General features: G+C 51.3%; 1 protein-coding gene across 6 annotated transcripts in view; it reads left to right on the top strand.

Moving 5' to 3' along the window:
• The window catches only part of LARGE1 (LARGE xylosyl- and glucuronyltransferase 1), a 564,622-nt gene that overhangs the window by 323,272 nt on the left and 214,676 nt on the right, over window positions 1–26,674 (top strand). For all 6 annotated transcript variants that reach the window (XM_051846591.3, XM_051846590.3, XM_051846588.3 and 3 more), the window contains one exon: window positions 10,050–10,221. In XM_051846591.3, coding sequence (XP_051702551.2) covers window positions 10,050–10,221 — 172 coding nt within the window. The remainder of the gene's footprint in view (window positions 1–10,049; window positions 10,222–26,674) is intronic.

The following is a 26,674-nucleotide window of genomic DNA, read 5'->3' as shown; positions in this document are numbered from 1 at the left end:
CCAGTCCCCTCAAGCTTCGCAAAGCGAAGTTGAGGATCCTTCTTGCTGGCCGTGGGAGAGGAAGGGGTTCTGTGCCGCTGAGAGGAGGGGGAGGTGTTTGTAGATCCAGGGTCACACCTCCCTCGGTTCACTGTGCCTTTGTCATCCCAGAGTGATGTGTTTGGCGAAGGTGGTCTCTCAGTTCAGTTCCACATGGGGCCCCCGAAGTCACCTGCTAATCATTCCCAAGTCTAATCCCTGCTCCGGTTGCACAGGCCGTCCTATGCAGCCATTAAGACGCTGCAGGAATGGTACCACCTGACTTCCAAGGCCAAGTCCTAGCAGACAACCCAGCTTCCCCTTTGCACTCTTGAGAGACTGACTCCCTCTAGGGGAAGCCAGCTGCCAGGTTGTAAGAGCCCCCAAGGAGCCCTCTGGGGTGGCTGGCTCACATGGCCAGGAACCGAGGCTTCCTGCTGACAGCCAGCGTTAGCTGTCAGGCATGAAGGAGGGAGCCATCTCACAAGTGAACTCCATACCCGATGCGAGGATTCTGAGGACTACAGACCCCGCCTACTTCTGGCCTGCAGCTTCTGGAGAAACCCAGAGTCAGAGCCGGTTGGCCAGTGTGCCCCGCGTTGCTGACACACACACCATGTGAGAGAGTGATTGGCAGCTTCTTGTTCCTTTACCTGAAATGCCAGAAGGGTGCTTCTTAGAAAGGAGGATTTGTTGCAGTCTGGCTTTGGGAATTCACAGCCCAAGAGCTGGCAGCCCCTAACTTCTTGTGTCTGACGAGGGCAGTGAATGGTGGAATGTGTGTGTGGAGGATCACAGGGTGAGCCAGGAGGCAGAGAGACACAGGGAGCTCGCTCTGTGTCCACATCCATGCGTCTGTCTTTATAAAGCCACCATGACTTGGTCATGGGACTACACCCTGCAGCCTATTCCAGTCCCTTTCCAAGGCCCCACCTTTAGACACCGTAAGCAGGTTAATTCCTATTCTCAATCCATCCACCCACTAATCAATTCCATAGGACTTTGGAGTTTACATGTCCGTGTGAGTTTGGGCCCAGTCCTGTGCAAACGTCTGCAGCTGTTACGTCCTGAAGCGACGTGTTGAGTGGCAGTGAGGAAGGTGTCCACCAGGCCATACGCTCCTTAAAAGCATCAACCACGTTTCGCTCGTCACAGCCCCTGCCCACACTCCCCTCCTTAGGTACCAACCTCCCATAAATGCATATTTAAATGATCTCAGCTGAGCTAACCTGGCGCTTCTTTTGCAGGCAAGAGTGACTACAAATGCAGAGGCTTTGTCTCCCAAATGGGAACTATTTCTGTTGCTCCAAACGTTGCGGGTAACCTTAACAATTAGCAGCAATAGCAAAGCTGATAAATAGCAGTATGGTTCTCACAGTCCTATGACATGAGTGCTGAAGGATCCCCATTTTATAGATGAAAAAAGTGAGGCACGTCGAGGTTGAACTGCTTGCTCAGGGCGCCCCAGTCAAGGGAGTGCAGTGATTTCAGCCTGTGCAGTCGGTCTCCAGAGTGTATGGTGGTAACCGTTTTAAAAGCCGTTCTGGGACCCTTACCACCTGGCAAGCACTGTGCCAGACGCGTTGGTTGCCCTTCCTCTCTCAGTGCTGTTCTAAACCAGATCTCTTGTGATGTGTGTATATATTTTTTGCTGTTGTATGGGTGAGGAGATGGAGGCTAAGAGGAGTGAACTTGCCCTTCTGGCCATGGTGGGGTTGGGACTGGAATCCCCCCAGCCAGGTTCCTGAGCCCAGGGCCCGCCCCACCTGACTCCGCACCCTCCATCCCTCTGCAGATCCACTCTGAACACACACGTGGGTTGCCAAGGCAACCACCCAGCAACACCATGACAGGCAAATGAGTCTTCAAACATTCTGTAACTACAATGACTTCCTTTTTTTTTTAATTTTTAAAAATGTGTCAAGATGATTTGTGATCCACAGAAAAAGGTTGATATGAATGAGAATTTTGAGCCATAAATATTTCCAGTGTGCTGGAGGCGAGCTTACCCACAACAAACAGAGTAACTCCCTGGGAAGGAATTGGGGTATGTCGCTGTTATCCCTATCTTACAGATGAGAAAATTAAGGGTCAAAGAGATATAGAAGACAGGAATGCCCAATTCTAGGGCTTTCATACCTAGTTTCCTTGAAAAAACTGCTTCTTGGTGAATGAAAATTTGTCTTGGTGGAGCAGGGGCTTGGTGCTGACCTAACAGTAGTGGAGGCTGCCAAAAACCCCGTTGGAATAGGTCTAGGCCTCCTGAAAGGAGGAGGAGGAGGAGAGAGACTTTGAATGTTCCAGAACAGAGTCGCTAGGGCTGGGGGCTGAGAGTAGCTATGAGCAAAAGGACTCAGTCTTCATACCCCGGGCTGGAGGGACCAGGATGATGGTAGCCCACTCTTGGAAGAGTATTTATTTATTTGAAAGGCATGGTGACGGAGAGAGAGAGCGAGAAAGAGAGATCTTCCATCCACTGATACAACTCCCCAAGTGGCCATAGAGCTGGGGCTGGACCAGGCTGAAGTCAGGAGTCAGGAGCTCTATCCCTGTCTCCCATGTGGGTGGCAGAGGTCCAAGGACATGGTCTATCATCCAAGGACGTGGTCCATCATCCAAGGACGTGGTCCATCTTCCAAGGACTTGGTCCATCTTCCAAGGATGTGGTCCATTGTCCAAGGACGTGGTCCATCGTCCAAGGACTTGGTCCATCTTCTGCTGCCTTCCAGGAAGCTGGATCAGAAGCGAGGACTCAAACCAGCACTTCCACATATGTCGATGTCACAGGCAGTGTGGCCCAGATAGGTCACCCTTCCCACTGTGCCTGACACCTAGAAAATGCTGGGTGTTTTCTGTCATTGTCACTCCTGGGCATCTCAGTGTCTCGTGAAGCCACCGTTTCTGGGACACAAGGGCCTGGTGTCCCGGCACACCGGCCCTCTTCGCCAGTCTTCCCCACCGAGTGTGAGCCCCTTCACCCTGTGTTCACAGTGCCACCCTCTGCCTGCAGCTCAGCTCGCTCACTTCTCTGCTCAGGTTTTCTGAGCGCGTCTTCCCTGGGCCACCCAGCATCGGAGGGACAGACCCTAGAATGCTTATGGCTCTTTCTAGACGCTCCCAGTGGGGTCTGCCACGTAACTGGCAGCTTCAGGGAGGTGAAGTTCCCCCTTAAGAACACATCCTGCAGCAGCTTAAACTGCTGCCTACCTACAATGCCAGCATCCCGTATGGGCACCAGGTCACGTCCCAGCTGCTCCCTTCCAACCCAGCTCCCTGCCACTGTGCTGGGAAAGCAGCAGAGGATGGCTCAGGTGTTTGGTTCTCTGCTGCCCTTGTGGGCGACCCACAGACAGAGAACATGGCTCTTGGCTGGCTTCACCCTGCTCAGCCCTGGCTATGGCTTCCATCTTGGGAGTGAATCAGCAGATGGAAGATCTCTCTATGTCAGGCTGTCTCTGTCTCTGTCTCTGTCTCTCTCTCTCTCTTTTCCTCCACCCTACCCCTGGTACTCTGCCTTTCAAATAAATAAATACATCTTTAAAAAAAAATCAAAAAAGCACCCCCAACTCATAATTTACAGAAAACTCTTAAAACCCAAGATTGCTGATGCTCCTTTAGGTGTAAGTGCGTTTAGGTGGTGATCTTGGGCATGATTGCAGTTTTGCTAATTAAAGCTTAGACCATGCTGCTTGGAATTATTAACAGCCATCGCAAGGATAATAGTCTGTCCATTAAAATAAGCCTAACTTTCATTTTGATGATGGGTTTAATTACACCAAGCCCCTGGCATGTGCATAATGATGAAGAGCATGGTGGGATACGGCTCAGCCAGGTGTTGTCATCTCGGTGGGACGCTGTTGGGTAGAGCTGCGTGGTGCCCTCTGGATTGCTTCAGCCTGCCTCTGAAGATGACCTTCTCTCCACGGACCCCTGGACCGTAGCGTGTCCGCTTGGACTGAAGTTGGCTGCAGAGTGGGGGTGTGATCAGTCCTAGCAGAAGCGACAGGAAGAGACTGCCCAGAATGGTTTCGGGGATGACAACCCTCACCTGCCTTTCCTCTTCCTGAAACCAAGACTTTGCTGTCCTATTGGGACAGCTACCTGATGGGCTTTGCATTTTCCAGTAGATTTCAGTTTGTGCCTGTGTTAACTTCATTTTTAAAAGATTTATTTTAGGGGCTGGCGCTGTGGCGTAGCAGGTTAAGCCGCCGCCTGTAGTGCCTGCATTCCCATATGGGTGCCGGTGGAAGACTCAGCTGCTCCACTTCTGATCCAGCTCTCTGCTATGGTCTGGGAAAGCAGTGGAGGATGCCCCAAGTGCTTGGGCCCCTGCACCTGCATGGAAGACCCAGAGGAGGCTTCTGGCTCCTAGCTTTGGCTTGGTGCAGCTCCAGGTGTTGCGGCCATCTGGGGAGTGAACCAGTGGATGAAAGACCTCTCTCTCTGTCTCTCTTTCCCTCTGTGTAACTCTGACTTTCAATTAGAATAAATAAATCTTAAGAAAAAAAAAAAAAAAAGGCCGGCACCGTGGCTCACTTGGCTAATCCTCCACCTGCGGTGCCGGTTGGGTCGCCAGGTTCTGTCCCCGATTGCTCCTCTTCCAGTCCAGCTCTCTGCTATGGCCTGGGAAGGCAGTGGAGGATGGCCCAAGTGCTTGGCCCTGCACCAGCATGGGAGACCAGGAGGAAGCACCTGGCTCCTGGCTTCAGATCGGCACAGCATGCTGGCCATAGCGGCCGTTTGGGGGGTGAACCAATGGAGGGAAGACCTTTTTCTCTGTCTCTGTCTCTCTCTCTCACTGTCTAACTCTGCCTTTCAAAAAAAAAAAAAAAAAGGCTCAAAACCCCAGTCAATTAAGCTTTGCTAGTACTGACGGGTGGACAGCAGGTTAAGAAAACTGGGCGTTGCAGAGACCCCTTGTGCACCCAGAACTAGAACGGATGCTTGACCATTTTACCAGCCATGTCGAGAAGCAAATACTGCATGTGCCCATTTTGCAACTGAGAAAACTAAGGCTCATCCAGATTGATGACTTGCCCAAGGTCACATGGCAGAAGTGCAATTAGCTCTAACTCTATGGCTCTGCCACTGCGCTGCACTTCAGCAGCTGTGGGCACTTGTGCTCCTGGCTGAGGAACGTGTGACAGGCAGAATCGATCCCAGGCCTGACTAATTCCATGGTCACGCTGATCCATCAGGCTGTTTTTGAGGGATGATTATGTTGAATATTTACCGCAACGAAAAAGACATCGTCCCTGCCTCAAGGAATTCCAGTAAAGAGCAAGAGAGAGGCATAGAAAATTAAACACAGCTTGATTGATATTTGTTGTGCAAGAAGGGAAAAATAGTTTGCTTGGGAGCCCTGCCCCAGTGGGGCGGTGGTGCCTGGGAGACAGGGATCTCTTGGTTGAGAATTGAAGACCGAGGAGAATGCATGGGAGGCGGGGAAGAGATTGTGGGAAACTGTGCTGGTCCTAAGAGGATGAGCCTGTGTATAAGCTCACCCCCCCACACACACACACACAAGATTCCGTAGTTATCTGGCCTTTCCTGGGGCTCTCATTCTGAACACAAGCTCATTCAAATGCTTCCTGTACCTCTAATTGAACGCTTGGACTTAATTGATTATGTATTAAGTTGGGGACTTGGGGCGACGGTTCCGGCACAGGCTCATGTTGAGATTAATTTATTCCTGTAGCCTTACTGTTCGGCGATGCATCTGAGAGCCTCGCATGTGTGTTAAAAATAAAGCTGAGAGTCAAGGCCATCTAATTAGATGGCTTAACCCAACGCTCTGGTGTTCAGTCTTCACCCAGGTCTCCTGCTTTGATGGTGACCAAAATAGATGAGTAAGTTAATCAAAGGTCTGATTCGGTAGCCCTGCTCTGCAGTGTGGACAGCTGACTGCCAGGCTCCAGTTCAGGCAGATTCTTAGGGGAGAGAAGGAACGGAGCCCAGTTGCCCAGGCCAGGACTTTGGTGAGGAAGGGTTGCCTGCAGTATGCTGGAGGGAGGGACTCATGGGTCCCTGGGTTGCAAGGTGATGGCTAATCAGAAAGCCAACTCCAGAACAAGGATAATATGATTTGGGGAAAGAACTCAAACCTTCCTCTGGTGGATTCTTACTTGCTGTGGGATTATAGATAGATCCCTTGGCTGCCTGTGTCCATCCATCCATCCACCCACCACTCATCCATTCCAGAAGTGTGCTTTGCACCTAATATCTGTAAGGCGTGTGCTTTGATCTTGCCATTGCACTTTGGTGTCTGCCTTAGTGTGCACCGTGTGGCTGTGCTGGTTGTGTTAGGTTTGCTCCTCCTGATTCCCTCTCTCCCTTCCCTACTTCTTTGTCTCCCAGGAGGCTGATGCGTGAAGGTTGCATCCATCTGGCTTCCATTTGGACTGGAAAGAGGGGCGTCCTACCAGGAGCTCAGGAAGCAGTGGGGGAGGAGAGAGGCTGGGAGACTTCTCCCTGTTCCCATCCAGTAGATTTCCATGGATCGCCCATATTCCTGTGCTGAAAGTCACTGCTCCTGCCAGGTGGCCTTCCTCGTGCAACCCACTTTTCTAGATTCCAGCAACTGCTGACCTTGGTCTTTCAAGCCTGGGAGTGGTGGCACCCAACTCCCTGTCCCTCCCCCCAGAATTTCCCTCCCCGAGTACTGTGCATCCCTTGTTAGTGCCCCCAGTTCTGCACACACTTCAGCCAGGGCTCCCTGCTCCTTTTATTGCTAAGTTGTCTGCCAGCTGCCTGGGTCAGAGTGCTGTTTCTGCTCACCCTCTGCCTGATTACAGTGAGGTAAGCACTTGGAAGGAATGCCCTGTGTTTTAGTGGCAGAAGCTCAGGATATCCCAGCAAGGTTTCCAAGGTGACGTGGGATTAGGTGATGATCCTGGAATCTGAATCCAGTTGTGTCCAACTCTAGAACCCAAAGGTTTGTGATCTGCTATGTGCCAGAGCCCCTTACCTTCAAGGTGAAACAATTAAGGAGGTGGCAGTAGTTGGAGAGAGGCAGGGGAGTCAGGGAGAAGGGTGGGGGCTGATGTTTGCTGGGTGACTCTCAGGTGCTAGGCACTTGCCTCCTTCAGTCTTCTTCATGTTCACATCACGCGTGGTGTGGGCTTCCTCTCCATCTTCCAGGTAAAGGAACAGAGGCTTAGAGACCGAACACTGTGTGCAGGGCTGGAGTCCGGATTTGAACTCCAGCCTCTTCTTCCACCTTGTACACTGCCAGGGGACCGGTTGGTGATTCCTTTCCCATTGGTGTGTTTCCTTTCTTCTTATCTCAGTGTACTTATTTCAGTAAAGACCAGTGAATAACTGAGAAGCAGTTATAATGATGCCCTGAAGTGAACTAGGAAGACAAAAGCATTGTGTGGCGTGGGTTTGAGAGGTGGATGCGTCATGGAAAGTCCTTTCTTCGAGCCTTGTTTGCCCACCATCACCGACCCACGATTACGTGTAAAAAGAACACAGGGCTTAACTTCCCAGCCCTAGTCACTGCTCATTTAGATGAGTTGCAAAGTATAGCTTATTTAAGTGCGTGTCGGTATACAGACGTTTGTGTAGTTAGAGTCATCATCCCCACGCAGTCACCATCATGATTTTATGTCTTGCTTCGGTTTCTCCTTTCTCTTCATATATTTGTGTGGATGTCTTGGTTTACTTATGTGAAAGGCAGAGAGAGAGGGAGAGGGAGAGGGAGAGGGAGGGAGAGAGAGAGAGAGAGAGATCCATCTTCCATCCACCAGTTCACTCCCCAAATAGCAACAGTTCTGGGGCCGGTCCAGGCCAAAGCCAGGATCCTGGAGCTCCATCTGGGTTTCCCACGTGGTGGCAGGGACTCAAGTACTTGGCTTATCTTCTGCAACTTTTCCACACACATTACAGGGGAGCTGGATTGGAAGTAGAGCTGCCGACTTCTAACCAGGATACTGGCTTAACCTGCTATACCACAATGCCAGCCCACCCTTTTTTTCCTTAAAATGTATTTATTTATTTGAAAAGCGGAGTTAGGGAGAGCGAGCGGTACGAGGGAGGGGGGGAGTGCTGGAAGGAGTGTATGGATGTGTTTTCATGTTGTTTGATTGTCCTCATAACGGTTATAAGCAAAAGCAGCAATTTTAGAACTTGCCTTTTTTCAACATCGTGTGCATATTTCTTTTTATTGCATCTTAATCTGCATTGTTTTCAGCCATTGCACAGAATTCCATGAGATGAAAGTACATCGTGTTTCAGCTAACGGTTCAGTTTGGGAGCATTTGGATGGTTTGCATTTATTTTATAACTTGCTGATGACCATCTTAGGGCTTCAAATTTAATTTTTTGTTTCGTTTTTTAAAATGAGGTTTTTGGTTTTTTTTTTTTTTTGTTTTGTTTTTTTGTTTTTTTGTTTTTTTGTTTTGTTTTGTTTTGTTTTGTTTTTAAAGAACCATGACCTCAAAATGGAGTTGAAGGGCTAGGGTGACGAATGTTGTTTGGAGTCCTGTCCTGACCAACTGGCCATATTCCTCATGGAAGGCTTCTAGAACTATTGACCATCTCTTGGACACAAGGGCTATGCACTGGCTCCTGTGGGAGCTCCCCAGTGTAGCTCAGATGGGCCTCTGCCCTTCCTGACTCCCGTAACTGATCTTGCACTTGGGAAAGCTGTGGACATGTGGGTGTTACGCAGTGTTGTCAACCTGACCTTTGGTTACAGAGTGGCACCAAGCTCTGTGCCTTGCTGCCAGCCTTGCTCACCCTGGGTCAGGCCTGGTCTCTGTGTGTCCCATGTGGATTACCACAGCAGCACCCAAAAGGTTCTTCAATTTCGTGCCTGTGTGTGGATCCTCTGTGGCTGGTGGTTGAAGAGTGCTCCTGAGATTCTGACCAGGGTCCCCTTGTGTGTTTACCTAAGAACAGAGTGAAGGCAGCTGTCCCGATGTGTTTGATTACTGCTTAAAACAGTAGATAAGGGTGAGCTTTAACAGTGCCATTAAGTAGTAATTGAAAGGCAGAGTTACAGAGCTAGAGGGAGAGAGAGAGAGGAAAGAGAGATCTTCCCCCTGCTGGTTCACTCCTGGCCAAAGCCAGGAGCCAGGAACTCCATCTGGGTCTCCCACTCTGGTAGCGGGGGCCCAAGCACTTGGGTTTCCACTGCCTTCCCAGGCACATTAGCAGGGAGCTGGATTGGAAGTGGAGCAGCTGGGACTCAAACTGGCACTCATGTGGGATGTCTTTACCCGCTGTGCCACAGTGCCATCTTTGAGAATGTAGAAAGGAAATATGATTTAAAGAAACGTACCTAACTAAGAACAATTAGGCACCAATTGTAAAAGTACATGCAGTGGGGCCGGTGCTGTGGCTCAGTGGGTTAAAGCCCTGGCCTGAAGCACCAGCATCCCATATGGGTGCCGGTTCTAGTCCTGGCTGCTTCACTTCCCATCCAGCTCTCTGCTATGGCCTGGGAAAGCAGTGGAAGATGGCCCAAGTCCTTGGGCCCCTGCACCCATGTGGGTGACCTGGAAGAAGCTCCTGGCTCCTGGCTTCAGATTGGCATAGCTCCGGCCGTTGCGGCCATCTGGGGAGTGAACCAGTGAACCAGTCTCTCTCTGACTCTATCTCTCTCTGTAACTCTTTCAAATAAATAAAATAAATCTTTTTAAAAAAATACATGCAGTGTGATTCAGTTTTTCTTCTTTTACCTTCCTTTTGCATATCTTTTTTCTCCAGTGGACTTGTGTAATTTTTATAATAAAACTTTTTTAAAATTTGCAGCCTGAATCTTTACATGTGATAATTATTTAGTAACTGTTATTTTTCCTCTCCTTTGATTCAAATGCCTTCTCTCGCAAAAGTCTTCATGCACCAAAATGTCAGTTCCATGGACAAATCTCTAAGAAAACCTTCACTCTTTTATTCAGTGACTTTTTATTGGATACTCTTTAGGTCTTGTGCACTGTAATGTGTAAGCATAAAATTAATGTGGTTTTTGCTTTATGTTTTTTTTCCTCCTTTCTTCCACTCGCCCTCCGGCCTGACCTCTGCAGTCTGAGGTGTCCTGGATCCCCAACAAGCATTACTCCGGAATTTACGGTCTCATGAAGCTCGTCCTGACCAAGACCCTTCCTGCCAACCTGGAGAGAGTGATTGTCCTCGACACAGACATCACCTTTGCCACGGACATCGCCGAGCTGTGGGCTGTGTTCCACAAGTTCAAAGGTACCGTAGCCCGCTCTTTCTGCTCCTTCCTAGGCTTCTGCGAGCAGAGAATAGAGATGGTGGTAACTTCAGCTCAGAGAGGGAGATCAGCAAGAGGGTGCAGCTCATGACAAACGCTGAGTGTCGTTTTAGCTCTACGTGGAAAGGGGAAAAGAGTGAAACTGGAATCGGTTTGCATTTCTGTAGGAAATGAAGAGGTACGCCGTGTGGTCTTGTGAAGGAACCCAGTTTAGGATCCTCTGCAACAGGTGACTGTCAACTGTGTGTGTTTCCCAGGCAGATAGTGGACCTTGAGGTACCTGTGTAGAGACATGTGTTTCTCTCTGGTTTTCTCTTTTTCTCCAATGAGACTTTGATTGCGAAGAAAGCTTAGGAGCTAGTGGAGATGAGTATTGATTATAGAGTGTTGGAAGATGTTCCCAGAGCTTCTGCTCTCATCAGAGGCTGTGGCTGATCATGTTAAGGAACTGTGTGTGTTTGACTTTCCATCTACTCTGCTTACTTTCTCCCTAGCTGTTACGGTAGCTCTTGTCATTACCTGAGGGGTTATGAGAATTTCTGATGGCAAACCTCGAGGCCAGCAGGTGTCTTTAACTCAGCTGTGGACACAAGAGAGAAGTGACAAGTTAGCACAAATCTCAGGCTGTTTTAGGACTGTTCTCCCTGATGTTCTCACAATTTCATTATTTTAAAAATTCTCTGTATTGGACAAATATAATGAGGGAAGAATTTGGTCATGAGATTGCAGTGTTTTCTTGGTTTCTTTGTTAAATTGCACTCATGTTTCTGTGTTTAAATCCCTCATGCCTCTTCCCTCGGCTCCTTATCCTGAGCAGGGGAAATAACACTTAATGATTTTAAATCACAGCATTTTCATAAATCCCAGGGTATCCTTGTTGATTTCTGTTTCCGCCGGCGGAGGGAGAGTGAATTCTGTGCCCACCGCTGCCACTGCCTGCTCACTTCAGGGTCCTTCTTAGCTCTGGGCTAATTTAAGCAAAACCTCCTCAGCACGCCATGGGACTGACATCATGACACCCGGGACTTGGCTGACCAGGACCAAAAAGTCTCTCCTCGTCCATGCCCAGTCATGGCGGTAACAAAGACAGCATTCGCCCAAGCCTTATGAGGGAGCAGACATGCAACCTGCTCTTCTCCCTCAGGTGCTGGGGCTCCCCTTTCACTCATAGATAAGCCAGCAGCAGCCTGGGGGAAGCAGCCTGTGGCCCAGAGCTGAGAAGAGAATGCCTGGGCCTTGGCTTCCTTCTGCTGCTGCTTTCAAATCCCTTGTCATTGCCACTTGCTTTCTCTTTCTCAGCACCTTGAGCTCATGGGGGCAGTTTTGTTGTTGTTGTTGCTGTGTAATCAAGCAGTGTTTTATGCATATCTTCCTGCTGACACTGGCCCTTGTCACCTACCTGCAGGGGAGGTCAAGCAGGATGCCTGGCTCTGGAGGTGAGGAGAGGAGGAGCCAGGGACAGGGTCAGAGCTGTCCCCTCTCCTGAGGGGGTTGGAGAAACACTGGGGAAGCATCTGCTTGGGTGAGAGAAGGGGTGGTGTGCAGTGGACACCCACAGTCCTCTTGGGGAAGGAATGGCTTAATACTCCAGCCACTAGGAACGTGCCTGCTCAGGGAGGGCCCTGGAGTCCCAGGCCCATGGCACCACCCCCTTCCTGGGGCCCTGCGTGTGGACTGCCTGGTGAGCCCGAGAGCCCGTGGAGTCAGCTGCAGCACTCCCTGGAGATGGCCTCATGGCTTCCTCTGCCAGGTCCTGTGTTGTGCCTTTCCCTCCCCTCGGTGCTGTCCCCAAGAGCCCTCCCCAGCCAGCCTTAAGTGTGCCCACTTCTGTCGCACACTGCTTCCTGGAACCGCCACCTGCAGTGTGCACGGAGCTCCTGTGTCTGCCTTCTGTAACCTGTAACTCTGCCAGATCACTGGGGCAGGTGATCTGAGCTTGTACCACAGTAGCTGGGACATCACATGGGAGGATTCTGTTCCAGCTAACACTTGGCCCTGTGCTAGTGGGGTTCTCTCGCCAAGAAACACCACTAGGAATCCTGCTTTTACATCCATGCAAAGGGGAGGGCCCTTCGGAGCTTGTTCTGCTCCCCCTCGCTGGGCTGCGGACCTGGCTTTGTAGGACCCTGAGATTCAAGGCACTCCTGAGGCTGAGCTGAGTGTAAGGGCCAAGGTCAGGCCAGGGATAGGGAACGTTGAATGCAAGGAGCTGAGTTAATGAGCTGCATTGTATTTGTTCTCTTCTTGGTTTATCTCTGGCATTTGTCAGGCCCCCGCTGTGCACAGGAACCTGGGAGATCCCTGGTACCCAAAACTGCTGGGAGCACAGCACCTGCCCACCAGCAGCTCATGCATCAGGCAGAGGGCGGTACGATTCTATCTTCACCAGCCGAGGAGTAGAAGAGCTTTTCCCAGGCTCACCCTTGTTTTTCTAGGAAAACATGGAATGAAAGGAAAGTCGGCAAGCCCTTCGCTCCTCCACTCGCCTCTCTGTTGTACAGCTGGGTTTTCTTGTTTTGTTTTTTTTTTCTTTTTCTAAACTGGAACTGCTAGAAGTCAGATCTTGGAACATGAAGAAAGCTCCTAGGACAGGCTCATAAATGTAGAATGTTCTAGTCCACGAGGGCAAACCCCCACCCCCACCCCGCAACGCCTCATAAAGGCAATTGTCATTGACGTCTTTCACTGCAGATATTTTGAGTGACAGTGATGTGGTTGGGCCGTGTTCATTTTTCTCTGTCTTGGAACAGCTTGTGTTCCGGGGCAAGCATAGCTCTGGCGTTCCGATCACGTGGATTTAATTCTGTGACGTTGCTGTGCAGGCCATCGCCCTGTACCAAGCCTCCCGATGTGCTTATCTAATAAGGAGTCTTTATTGAGCCCGCGGACCCTGCCTCCACCTCTGCCCCCAGGAGCTCTTGCCCTCCGCAGCCCGTCCCCCTCTCCCCATCCCAGGGGCCTGCACGTTCACCCAGCCTGTGCCAGCTGCTGGAGGACTATCAGAGCTATTAATTCTCTGTCAAAGAATCGAGTAGACCGTTAATGGCTAGCATCAGGAATTGGCCCTGCACTCCTGTAAGCCGGGCTCCCGTTGGTTGCCAAATGGATTTCTAACTGTTGTGGTTGTTGCAAGAATAAAAGCCAGGCCCTACCTCTGTGAGTTTTATGTCTGAATGGAGGGAGACAGACAGTAAACAAAGAAACAATGAATGTGTAGCATATTAGACAGTGATTGGTGCTGTTGAGGGTAAGAGAGAAAGAAGTGGATGCCTCTGTGTGTATGCGTGTGCATTGTTGTTATTGGTGTTGCTTTATTCAAATATGGGAGTGATGCAAGATTTCGCAGCAAGGGGGCATTTAAGCAGACTGAGAGAAGTGAAGCGGCAGGTGCATTCCTAGGGTGAGGGTGGAATAGTGTCCCAGGCACAAGGGACAATCCTTGTAAACTCTGCTGTGCTGAGGACGGGGGAGTTGGGGGAAGAGCAGAGTGAGCCCAAGAGGGGGTGGGGGCGGGGAGGGGGCAGATGAGATCAGACTCCCGGGGCCTTGTTTGTAGGGAAACCGGAAGGCTGCCTTTCCTCTCTGGAACTTGGGGAACAGTTGGCCGGCTGCAGGCAGACCCGTGGCTTCATCCGACTTATGTTTTTGATGGATCATTCTCAGTGCCCTCTTGCAAAGAGGAAGAAGTAGGAAAGCCATTGACAGTAGTCCAGGTGAGAGGGACTGTGGGCTGAGACCCCTGGAGGAGCAGTGGACGTCCTAGGAGTCGTCACCCACAGGGTTCATTTTGCAGTTCTCATCTTGAGGATTTCCATAGACTGCAGGTGGGGCGTGAAGAATGGCATCAAGGACAACCTCAAGATGACTGGTGGGGGCTGGGGTTGGGTGATGGCTTTTGTGAGACCGAGGAGGTGGTGAAGTTGGTTTGAGGCGGGTTAAATGTGAGGTGCCAAGCGGGCCCCCCACCAAGAGGGTCAGGAGGCAGGTGGTGAAGTGGGTATTTGTGAAGCAAGACAGATGACTGCTGCTTGTTAAATGTTCTTCTGTTCCTGGCCCTGCGCTTCGGCAAGTTAAATAAACTGGGCTGGAGAGAGGCCACATTTGCTTTTCCTGCTCAGAGAGCAGTCGCCTAGCAAAGCTGACCCCCAGACCTTTTGCCTTTGAAGTCTGTCCCCTGTCCCCAAACCTCATGTGGCCTCCCCTGGTTTCTTCAGGAGGAAGCAGAGGAGGGGGCACACCCACCCAGGAGGCAGGGACTGCCCCTCACGAGTCGCCCACGACCCCAGAGTGCGCGGGATTTAACTGCACAAAGAAACTGGAAGTGAAGGCTGGCTGTAGCAGTTTGGGGAGACTGTTATGAAAGCATACATAATAAATGCACACTCTGAAACTGGAGCTTGTGGAAGAAAGCCACGCTGAATATTCAAGATCATGTTTTGATCCGTGAGTCCAAGTGCACTTCACAGTTCCGGCCCTCCAGCGAGTGCCGCTGAATGCAGCCCGTGAGGTCGTGCCCACCTCCCTGTCCGGTGCCCCAGCTACGTCAGGCCAGCAGGTGTCTTCCCAGGCCTCGAAGACTCACTGTGGCTAATGGCAGCCAGCACCGTGAAAGTCTGCACCAGCAGCTGTGCCGAGCACTTCATGGGCAAACATTTAATCCCCCCCCCCCCCACACACACCACATGAAGGAATTACCATGAGATTCCTGGTTTAAGGATTTGGTAACTGAGGCCTCCTAGGAAGACCAAGCAGCTAAGCTGGGATGCTGAAGGTGGGGAATGGGGCTTTGAACTCAGAGAGTCTGACTTTCAATCCAGTCTTCTTTACCCTGCACTCTGTGCTTGCAAGAAGTGGAGTCCGAGAAAGTGTTGTTATGTGGGGGCAGCTGAGAGTCTGGAGAGACAAAGTGAGAGCCCGCAGGAGCTGCAGGTGACTGTCAACCCCGCGTGTGGAAGACAGGCCCAAGGTGATGGCAGGATTCCGAGAACAAAGAGTGAAGGCAAAATGAGAGCCATCGAAATGGCATTCTTCCAGGGTTTGAGAAAGGAAACCTCCATGCCCGCACACATTGCAAGTGACTTCCCACAACACTGTGGTGACAGGAGCTCTGGGCCCCCAGAGCTATTGCCACAGACAGGGCATGGACCAGCAGAAGAGCCCAGAGCCAGGGCTCACCTGTGGGCCAGGTGCAGTGGTCGGAATGCTGATGTCCCCTCCCACTCACTGGTGGCAACCTAATTCCCACTGGAATCCTGTGACGGTGACGAGGTCACGAGGACACCGTGGGTGGGGTGAGGGCCTTTGTGGGAGAGGCTGCACCCGGGCCACTGGTCCCCCGCTTCCGCCATGTTCAGGATGCAGAGGGCACAGTCTGTGAAGCAGACGGGAAGCCTCAGGGGACATCACGTCTGCCATGGCCGTGGCCTTGAACTTCCCAGCCCCCAGTCTGTGAGCAGCACCTGCTGTTCATGAGTTACCCAGCCCAGGGCAGACTGCTCACTCCTTGGGGCCCGAGGAACTGAGGCACCGTGCTGACGGGGTCCATGAGAAGGTACTCACTCAAGTGCCTCGGTCTTCCGTTTGCTCTGAGGATGCCTGTCAGTGCCTGGGGGATAATGGCTGAGATCCTTAGTGTGTGTCTGCTCCATGACCTCATGGCTTCACCCTGGATGCCATGACAGAGGGTGGGACAGGGTGTGGCACTGTGGCATAGGGAGTAAAGCAGCCTACAGTGCCTGTGCCTCATGGGCACTGGTTCAAGTCCTGGCTGCTCCACTTCTGATCCAGCTCCCTGCTGATACTCCTGGGAAAGCAGTGGAAGATGGCCCAAGTGCTTGGGCCCCTGCACCATCTTGGCAGAAGCTCCTGGCTCCTGGCTTCAGCCTGTCCCAGCCCCAGCCGTTGTAGCCATTCGGGGGAGTGAACCAGTGGACGGAAGCGTTCTCTCCTTGTCTCTCCCTCTCTCTCTCTCTGTAACTCTGACTTTCAAATAAATTAAATAAACCTTTTAAAAAAAAAAATTAGGACTGGGGTGGCTGTAAATGTGAAAGAAGAGCTGAGCACAAAGAATGCTGAGAATTAACTTCCGAAAAGACATTGGTAGAACTCTTGTTTATAGTCAGTTGCCTTCAAGAAATGTAGCTCTCTGAATTTTCTTCAGGTTGTTTTTTTTTTTGGGGGGGGGGGCGGGCGGGGGAAGGAGTTATTTATTTATTTGGAAGGCAGAGTTAGAGAGAGAGAGATCACCATCTGCTGTTTTACTTCCCTGATGGCTGCAGCAGCCAGGGCTGAGCCAGTCCAAAGCCAGTAGCCAGGAGCTTCATCCAGGTCTCCCATGTGGGTACAGAGGCTCACAGAATTGGGACATCCTCCGCTGCTTAACCGAGAGCTAGATCTGAAGTGGAGCAGCCAAAACTCAACTGGCATCCACATGGGCTGCCAGCACCACTAGGGGGCAGCTTTACCTACTAGGCCTCAACACTGGCCCCTGCAGGTCTCATTTTCACCCTCCTGTGTCCCCTGGTGGCGATTGGTATAAGCGGAAGACACCAAGTCTCAAATCCTGGCTGGTCCGCTCCTCGGCAAGGCAGGCTTCCCTAGGGCATCTAACCTCACCTCGTGTCTTCTGCACCTGTAGAAAGAAAGAAAGCCCTGTGCTCTTCCTGCAGCCGTGGTGAGAGCTTGGGGGTCGTGATGCACTGGTCTTAGGGCCTGGGGGATACTCAGGGCTGGAGAGACTGTCTTGCTGCAGGGACAAATAAAAGACATTTTAAAAATACCCACATGAGCAGTGGTTCTGGTCCCTGCTACTCCACCTCCAGTGCAGCTCCTCGCTAATGCTCCTGGGTGGGCATCAGATAACGGCCCAAGTGCTTGAGCCCTTGGGAGATCCTGATGGACTTGCTGGCTCCTGGCTTCTGCCTGGCCCAGCCCCAGCCTCTGAAGCCATTTGGGAATTCAACCAGTGGTTGGAAGATCTCCCTCCCTGTCTCTTTCTCTCACTCTCTCTGCCTGTCAAATAAATAAACAACTCTTTAAAAAAAAAAAAAAAGAAAGCAGATATAAATTACCCAACAAAGTGCTGTAGAGTGAAACCAGCAGCCAGGATCTCTATAGGCAATGTGCTGTTACACAGAAGGCACGAGAATTCGGCTGGGAAAGAGCAAGGCTGGACCGTGTTTTTTGTCCTCAATCACACAGTTCTGTGAAGAGGCTGGGGCGTTTCCTTTCCATCTGCCCCATGTTTTCTGCAAACCTCCTCCGCGGCAGGTGTCTGCGGGAGTCAGCCTCACCACTGGTTTTCATTGTTTGCTTCTGGTTCTCCGTGTAGACCTGAGAGCTGATTGTGCACGAGGAGAGTTTCAGTGGCCTCTTGCATCCCCGCCCTCGTCCTCTCCTCTTCCCAGGCGCTCCTGCTCGCTTCCCACCTCTTGTGCGGGCTGCTTGCACAATCACCAGCTCGGCTCTGATTTCCTCCTTAGTGCTCATGGTTCTTCCACGGGGTCAGCTGAGACGTGTACCACTGGGGCAACCGGAAAGATCGTATTCCCGGCAGAACTGGTCAAAAGGTTTTGTTTGTTTGTTTCATATCTTTCTGCTTTCGAAAGGCAGGGCAACAAAGAGTCCCGGAGGTGGGGTTGAGAGGGAATCTCCCATCCCATTTTACTCTCCAAATGCCTGCAACAGCCAGGGTTTGTCCAGGTCAAAGCCGGGAGCCAGGAGCTCCAGCCACTATGGGTAGGGGTGGGACCCCCACGTCCTTAAGCCATCACCTGCTGCCTCCCAGACTGCTCGAGAGCAGGAAGTCGGGTTGGAAGCAGAGGCAGGGACTTGATCCCAGCACTCAGACGCAGGATGAGAGCAGCCGAGGGCGCAGCCGGGCCCACAGTGCCGACCAGATGAAGGAGTTGCAAACATTTGTGTATTAACTCTGATGTGGGACTGCCTTTGCTTAGTGTAGACCACTTACCCTCTCCGAGCTCTTCTGTTGTTACTTATTCTCTGAAAGCCGGGGAGTGACACGCGAAGAGCTGCCCCCTAGGCTGCCTTGCGTTGATGACGTCTCATAGTGGCCTTGCGTTGCACAGCTCTCAGTCCTTAATAAGCAACACGCCCCTTCCTTTCTGTCTGCAACTCGGGATTTTTCTACCCTTTCTTTTTTTTTAAGATTTATTTTATTTATTTGAAAGATAAGTTAGAGAGGGAGAGAGACATAGAGAGAGAGAGAGAGGTCTTCCATCCGCTGGTTTACTCTTCAGATTGGCCAGAACAGCCGGAGCTGAGCTAATCCAAAGCCAGGAGTCAGGAACTTCTTCCCAGTCTCCCACACGGGTGCAGGGGCCCATGCACTTGGGCCATCTTCTTCTGCTTTCCCAGGCCATAGCAGAGAGCTAGATGGGAAGTGGAGCAGCCAGGTCTTGAACTGGTGCCCACTCAGGATGCTGGCACTGCAGGCGGCAGCCTCACCCCTAGGCCACAGCACCGGCTCCTCCCCTCTCATTCTTAAACCTTCTGGGAGTTGGAGGGACAAAACCCTGCCTCCCCCCCCACACCCCAAATCCTCCCTCCCTTTCTCTCCTTCTCTCACCCTGTCATCTTTCATGAATTCATGATCTTCGGAGCCCCTGGGCCAGCTCCCAGGTCGTGGGGATAACACAGTAAACACAGGAGACCCCGCCCCGTCTCCCAGTGGGGCAGAAACCTACTTCATGCTTTTTCTGTGTCAAGTCCTGGGCGACCACATTTCCCCTTCACACAAGCCCACGTGCTGAGCGTCTCACCGGGAGCCCCTGCGTTCGCGGCAGAAGCCGGCTTGAAGCCAGGCTGACCTCTGACCCCACTCTGCCACATGCTGCCTCTGGCCCATCAGAACCCACAGTCACAGGGCGGTGTGGACAGTCCCCTGGAAGCAGCGTTTCAGTGCTGCTCTGGGGATGGTGGGGAGTGAGTGAGGCTGGGGCTCTGAAGGGAGAGGCTGGGGTGCGTTAATTAATCCTGGACCGAGGGTGGGGCGGGAATGGTGCACACTGGAGACTGAAGTCTGCTGCTCTGGCAGATGGGGCAGCACCCAGAATCGTGGTCACACAGGTGCCTCCCTGCCCCTGCTGCCGTACATCCCATCAAGCCCTTGCTCACATCACAGCTTCTCCCCCAGACTTTCCTGACTGCCCCACAGAATCCTGCTACCTGGGACCCACTGTCGGCTCACTCACCCTGCTCGCCCATGTGCAACTACCAGAGGTTACTCTGCCCCACCCAGAAGGTGCTACACACCCAGGATATAGCTGCTTTTTTCTTGATTATCATACGTCCTTACTCAAACTTCACAAAGTCATGGAAAAGAGAATTTAAAGATGGGTTTATTTTGGGAGGCTTGCTTTGTGACATAATGGGTTAAACCACTGCCTACAATGCTGGCATCCTATATGGGCCCTGGTGTGAGTCCTAGCTGCTCGACTTCTGATCCAGCTCACTGCTAATGTGCCTGGGAAAGCAGCAGAAGGTGGCCTGAGAGCTTGGGCCCCTGTACCTCCACAGGAGACCTGGAAGAAGTTCCTGGCTCCTGGCTTCCAATTTGCCCAACTCTGCCTCTCAGATAATAAATCTTAAAAAAAAAAAAATGAGTATATTTTTGTACAGAAATTTTTGAAGCTCATGTCTGGTTTCATCATAATACACATTTCTCGTGAACTTTTTGGAGATCTCTTATATGGATGATTTTTTTTTTTATTTCCACCAAAATGTCCTTCTCATTTAATTCCATTTCCCAGACACTTTTGGCAGTACTTCTCCTCTGAGCTCCCAGAGAGCAGGATTTTTGTTTCGCTCCCCTTGTCTCCCAGCACCTAGACTAGCACCTGGCACTCAGGAAATGCTCAGTCAATATTTGTTGAGCAAATGAACAGAGAAAGCAGAGGATTCTGGGTGGAGCGTGTGGTGGAGAATAAGGCAGAAGACTCAGGAGGGTCTTTAATTCGTGGCTCCGGGGTGCAGCCGAAGCTCACTGAAAGTTCAGAGCTGTTGCAGTGGATTCATTCTGAGAGGAGGAGCCTGGCGGGGGCAAGAGGCACGGAGTCACCACACACACCTGGGGAGTCGGGTGAAAGAGGCCCAGAGGTGAGCAGCCCGCAGACTCGTTTATTTCAGTTGGTTCAGCAGCTTAAATAGCCAAGGCAGCCAATCAGGTCAAAGGGCAGTCTATGCCTAGCCAATCACAGCCTGTTGCCAGGCAGTTTCCAAAGCCATCCAATCACAGCCTGTTGCCAGGCAGGCTCCGTTGCCAGTGGCCATCTTGGCATGGCCTCCTCATTCCACCACATAGAGCCTCAAGTAAAGCGTCCTGGGCTCGTGTTTTCAGATGTGGAGAGTCCTTCGCTGTAGCATGGAATGATGTGAGAGGTGAAGCAGGGAGCCAGTTCCCTGCAAGGGTGACGGCAGCAGGTAGCAGCTACTGCTGCAGCCTAAGCAGTGGCCCATGGCGGGATGTTGGCCTTGGGGAAAGAGGGGAGTAGAGTGCGGGGCACTGGGTAATGAGTGCATTCTGGGAACGCAGAGGTGGATAAACAGGTCTGAATCTTGCAAGGAAGAGCTGGGCTGGAGGTATCTTTAGGTATTCCCTTTATGGAACGCAAATAGAACTTCTGGTATGAAAATAGATGTTCTTGACAGACTATGCTAGTTTCCTTTTCTGGGCTTCCAGGTGTACTCCAGTGTAGAATCCAGGAGTGCCGACCAGGGGACACCTGGTGCAACAGGGAGAGTGGCTGGGCCTGATGTCTCTAACAGGGCCACATGAATGGTGGCAGAGCGCAATCAGCGAGGACAAGGGCTGGGCAGGTGCCGTTGGCATGCTGTGATGAGACAGGAGGAGGAGGAGGAGGAGGAGGGACAGATGGATGCAGAAGAGACTTTCTCAGGTTCCCTGGACATGCGGGCGTGATGCCCTGAGCTCCTGGTGTTGCCGCCCACATCCAGTGAGTGACGTCGGCTCTGGCCACACACCGCCACTGCACCATGAAGCCTGCGTGGCAGGAAAGACGGATTTCTGGCTATAGGTGTGTCTTCCCCCTAACCCTTTCCCAGTTCAGGTGTTCACTTCTCAGGCAGTGATGTCACATGGGACAAAGCCCTCAAGGGGTCTTCCTCGGGGATGCTCAGCCTCCTCTTGTCATCTCCATAACCTTGAGACGTCACTCAGAACCTCTCTCTTGCCCGTGGACAAAGTGGGCACAGTGATAGTCATAGTGCGTTAGCCGGGGACAATGTGCGAGGATGCTTATAAAGCCATCGGTGCCACGTGTGGCACAGAGTACGTGTCCTTGGTATCCCACAGCGTCGGCTGCCGCCTCTGTGAATAGGGGAGTCCTTTACTTTCATCCCAGTGAGGCTGCACTCTCCTTATCTAAAAGATGCGCAGTGGGGGAGCTGCTTGATACAAGAGGAGACCCTACAAGTCCTCTGGGACAGTCCGAGTAACCTAGACTGAGATGGAAGAAGGAGGCCTGGGAAGAGGGCGGGGTAGACATCGGAACCGGGAGTATTTTCCTACTTGAGAAGACCTGGCTGTGCATCTTACCGGGGGGAGCCCAGGCTGGTGTGTGGCAGAGCCCCAGGGACTTGGGGGTGAGGCTCAGCTCTTCCATGCACTTAGCACTTCAGTTTCTACTTCTCAAAGATTAACAGTATTTGGGGAGCAAGGTATGCCATTCATCTGGTACTTTGCAGGTATTTGTTCTCCTCTCTCCATCCTGTAATGCCATTTTCCACATTTCACCGTTTTTTTGAAATTGAGGTGTGACTTAGAAAGAAGCAGCTTGGCAGATGGTCATTTTTTTCCTCCTGGAAAATGTTTTGTTCTAACCTACAATCAGTGGCCTCTTAGTATCCCCAAAATGTGGTGTTATTATTTTGATGAGGATTATTTCCCTCACTCTTCCTTCTGTCTGTGAGTGGTGGGGCTGTGGAGTGGAGAAGAGAGAGCTGCCAACAGTGAAAGAGAAGGATTTCAGGCTCTTGGGAGAGCGCTCCCGGGTGGCCGTTTGTCATTGGACCGCAGGACCTGGGGCCATCTCTGCCCTTGTTGTTTGGGGCGTACACCTCACTCGCGCCTCACACGTTGGAATATTTACCGTCTCCGGCTTGGGGAGCTCTCCCATGATGGAGATCAGCTACCTGTTTTCTCTCTGTACAGGTTGTAGGCAAGGTGAGAGGGGAAGTCATGCAACCCCGAGTCATCGAATAGAAGCATTGTGGGTATTTTTGAGAATTTCAGAAAGGAATACTGACACACCAAGCAGCATTAAATTAAGAACTCCAGGAGGCTGTGCTGGCCAGAAGTCTCCTCTTTGCTCATTCAGACATTCAATAAATATTTATTGAGCGCCTACTTGGTACCAGATGCACAAGTCATGCTCTGTAATGCTCTCTGTCCATTAGGAATTCACACAACTGGCTCATCCTTCTTTGAAAAACTCTGAGACTTCTGGGAACATTATGGGGTTATGCACCATTGATGTGAATTATTGAGCCAGCTTACTTTTTCCAACAATTGATATTCACTGCCTTGAGCTAAGCAGATTGTGATCATGAATGCAGCCATGGTAGACGCACAGAGAGGATGCAGCCATCCTAGGCCATTCTGAGGCCAGAGGGTGATGGGGTAATTGGGGCCCAATAGAGGCACCAGACAGGAAGCAGATACTTGGAGGAGAAAACAAATGCGTGAATGAATTGACAGGGACAAGGTCCACCTGTAGAACCACACTCAGAGAAAAAGCCATGTCTTTCCGAGTTTGGTCTACAAGGGTCTGAGCCAAAGAGTGACCTCCCGTGAAGGTTAGTTGTACTACTACCCTGCCTTAGCCGACCCCCAATTTTTTACTCGTTTCTGCTCATTCAAACACTCAATAAATATTTATTGAGCGCCTACTTGTACCAGGTGTGCAAGTCATGCTCTGTAATGCTCTCTGTCTAGGAATTCATGGAACCAGCTCATCCTTCTTTGAGAAACTCTGAGACTCCTGTGAGAGCTGAGCGGTGACGTCACAATCACCTGTCCCTTTGCCAGGGAGCGGGTGTGACAGTGGCTTTAGTAGCAGAATCACCCATCTGGGGCTCTTCACATTCAGCAGGTCAGCATCCACTAGGAGCCTGTGCATCCCCAGTGACGGGAGGCTCTGTGTCTGTGTTGTGTTCTGCTAAGACAACAAAACACTCAAGGCTGGGCACTTGTCAGTTGGCTTTCTTAGCTCACGGTTCTTGGCATCAGCTCTGCGGAGGGCCCCTCTGTCTGCCTCAACGCCCATTGCATGATCACACGGTGGGAGCATGTACCAGAGGGAGAGGCGGCATCGAGAGACAGGAATCTGGACAGGTGCAGAGGCCAGACTTTTCATAGCAGCCCCCTGCTGAGGTCTAACTGTGAACTCCTTGAGAACTGCCGTAATCCATTCTGAGTTCAATCCCCAGTGCCCTCCCTGTAGATGACCTCTTAAAGGTCCCCACTTTGCACACCAAGGACCGGCCCCAGAAAGTGAGGCCTTGGAGGACAAACTCAAACCATAGCAGAATGATTGCTTTAGTGCAATGTTTCTTCACCTGGGCACATTGGATGTTTGCAGCTGGATACCCCCTTGTTGCTGGGGAAGCAGGAGCCGTCTAGTGCATTGCGGGATGTGTGATAGCAACCCTGGCTTCTATAGAAGACAGTGGCTCCCACCCCTCCCCTCCCTTCTCCCTGCCGTGACAACCAGAAATAATGTCCCCAAGCATGAACAAATATCCAACAGGTCTTGCCCATTGAGAACCATTTCTGTAGTGTCCCCTGGTTAGTGATGGAAACATGTCAGATCAGTCCAGGATGGGTGATGGTCGTGGTCATGGTCATGGTGGGTTTAAGTGGTTGCTAATGACCAGACCCTGGAAGAGGAAAGGAGTGTGAACGTTGTACAGCTCATTTATCCGTTCACAGCTCAGAAACCCACATCCATGTGCCCTTTGAATAGCTCTTTCTGGTTTAGCTGTGTGTTGAAGCGACCATTGCACGTGCTTCGCACGTTTTTCCTATTCTTGTTTGTATTCAGCGCTAGCCCCAAATATGATTGAACTGTGAATGTTCTCTTCCAAGGCCACGAGTAGTTGAGCAGCCATTTGTGGGTGGCCTCTTTCAAAAGATAAATAAATGATTTCGTTCCCCCGCCCCTAAAAGGATGCACAATATCAGGACGACCTGATTAGCCAGACGCAGAAGCGTGCATGTACACAGAAAGCCACAGAGTTGGTGGGGACTTGCTGGGCTGTATGATCATCTCTTGAAATTCCAGGGGGGGCCCAGCATGCCCCTCACCTGAGCATGCACCAGGAGGAGAAATCAGGCTAGGCCACTCCATGACTGTGCCGAGGACGTAACTGGGTCTCCCCCCACCCCCCGCTTCTAAATGCATAAACATAGATTATTAGCAGTATCTAATGAGTGACAAGGACGGACATGGCCTGTCAAGAAGATAAATATGCCGGCATCTTCTCTGCAGAGTGCGCTGGGCTTGCCTGTCTACAAGAGAGCAGTGGGCAGAGCTGTGTGAGCAGAGTCCCCAGTGAGATGGAGGGCGGGGCCTTTCAAAGGAGCCCTGTCACCCAGAGTCGCTGCATCCCTAGAAGCAAAAGGTTTTTTTTTTTTTTTTAATCCTCCATTGAAAACGGCAGCTGTGGATTTAATTTCCTCACTTGCCTTTCGCTAAGTCTTAGGGACCCAGACAACATGGTGATTTAGGGCTTCTCCTCTGCACTGCTTAGAGGTCAGAAAAGGTCACAGGTTCATCCCTTGGTAGCAAAGCTTCTTATAAGATAGAGGAGAGGAGTCCCTGCTTCCAGCTGATAATCCTTTTATTAAAATTTATTTTGAGATGGTGCAATCCTAGAATATTAAAAAATAAAAAAGAGGCATCCCTAGACGCACCTGCTTTCTGTGGGGGAGGGGAGAAGAATGGGTTGGCAGTGATGGGCTATCTTTTGTGTTCTTTATTATGGAATAGTTTTAGAATTACAAAAAAAGAAAAAGTGAGAGAGATAGTATAGAGAATTCTGGCATGCCCTGTACTCGGCTTTCCTTACTCGTGTCTGACATTAGTCTTGTACATTTCTTGGGGAACTTGCTTTATCATACCCCGGTACAGTCCAGACGGCACGCAGGCTAGATGCCCTACATACGTTAGCTCCTTTCATCCTTAGAGCAGCCTAGCAGAGGAATTATCCAATCCCAGTTTTACAAGAGAGAAAATCCAGTGCTTAAATAGGTTAAATGGCACACTCAACCCATCTAACTAGTCATTGGCGGCTGCAAGGTTACAGGTACTCTTGCTTTCCCTTCACTGATTTATCCCCAGGTTTCTAAGCACAGCCCCTGCCAGTCTCGAACGTGCACTGCATCTGTCCAGGTGGAGAAGGTGGCCCACCTGCCTTCATGGGGATCCCACTGTGAGAATTCAGAAGGGCAGGCCGGCGCCGCGGCTCACTAGGCTAATCCTCCACCTTGTGGCGCCAGCACACCGGGTTCTAGTCCTGGTCAGGGCGCTGGACTCTGTCCTGGTTGCCCCTCTTCCAAGCCAGCTCTCTGCTGTGGCCCGGGAGTGCAGTGGAGGATGGCCCAAGTGCTTGGGCCCTGCACCCCATGGGAGACCAGGAGAAGTACCTGGCTCCTGCCATCAGATCAGCGCGGTGCGCCGGCCGCAGCACGCCAGCCACAGCGGCCATTGGAGGGTGAACCAACGGCAAAAGGGAGACCTTTCTCTCTGTCTCTCTCTCTCACTGTCCACTCTGCCTGTCCAAAAAAAAAAAAAAAAAGAGAGAGAGAGAGAGAATTCAGAAGGGCAAACAAATACGAGTAAAGGACTCTGGTGAGGACAAGGGCTGGAGCTATAGTGAGACCACTATGGAGGCAGTAATGAACTTTGGGAGCAGGAAGGGTGTCACCCACAGCGTTGGATCAGTCAGTCCTTGTAGACTGCCTGGAGGTCACATGGGAAAAAGTAGGGCAGGCCATGCGCAACAGGAAGAAGAATGCTCCAGTGGCACACAGGTGGAAAACCATGTGGCATGGCTTGTGCCATGGACTCCAGGAGGCTCTCTCTGGTTGGAATGTAGTGCAAAAATCAGGTCGAGGGGGCTTAGTTTAGAAGCAGGTAGACGATTGAAGAGTAGACAGGAATGAGCCGGATCATGGCGGGTTTGGCAAGACATGCTGTGCCAAGGAGTTAGGATTTTTCTGGAAGCTATGGAAGTCCGCTGACTGTGTCCCTATGGAGAAGAGTGCCCCCATTGGACCCGTCGGTCTCAGTGTAGATAAGTGACTGTGCCGCACGAGCTGGGGAAACGGGTTGGAGTGTGTAGACCAACACACAGTCCCATCAGAAGGCTGGGCTGACAATCCAAGTAAGAATC

Source organism: Oryctolagus cuniculus, chromosome 11 (assembly GCF_051225735.1).
Source record: "Oryctolagus cuniculus isolate XC-2025 breed Fujian yellow rabbit chromosome 11, ASM5122573v1, whole genome shotgun sequence".
NCBI classification, from domain to species: domain Eukaryota; kingdom Metazoa; phylum Chordata; class Mammalia; order Lagomorpha; family Leporidae; genus Oryctolagus; species Oryctolagus cuniculus.
Note: the sequence above shows the minus strand (reverse complement) of the source record. Positions and strands in the feature narration are given on the sequence as shown.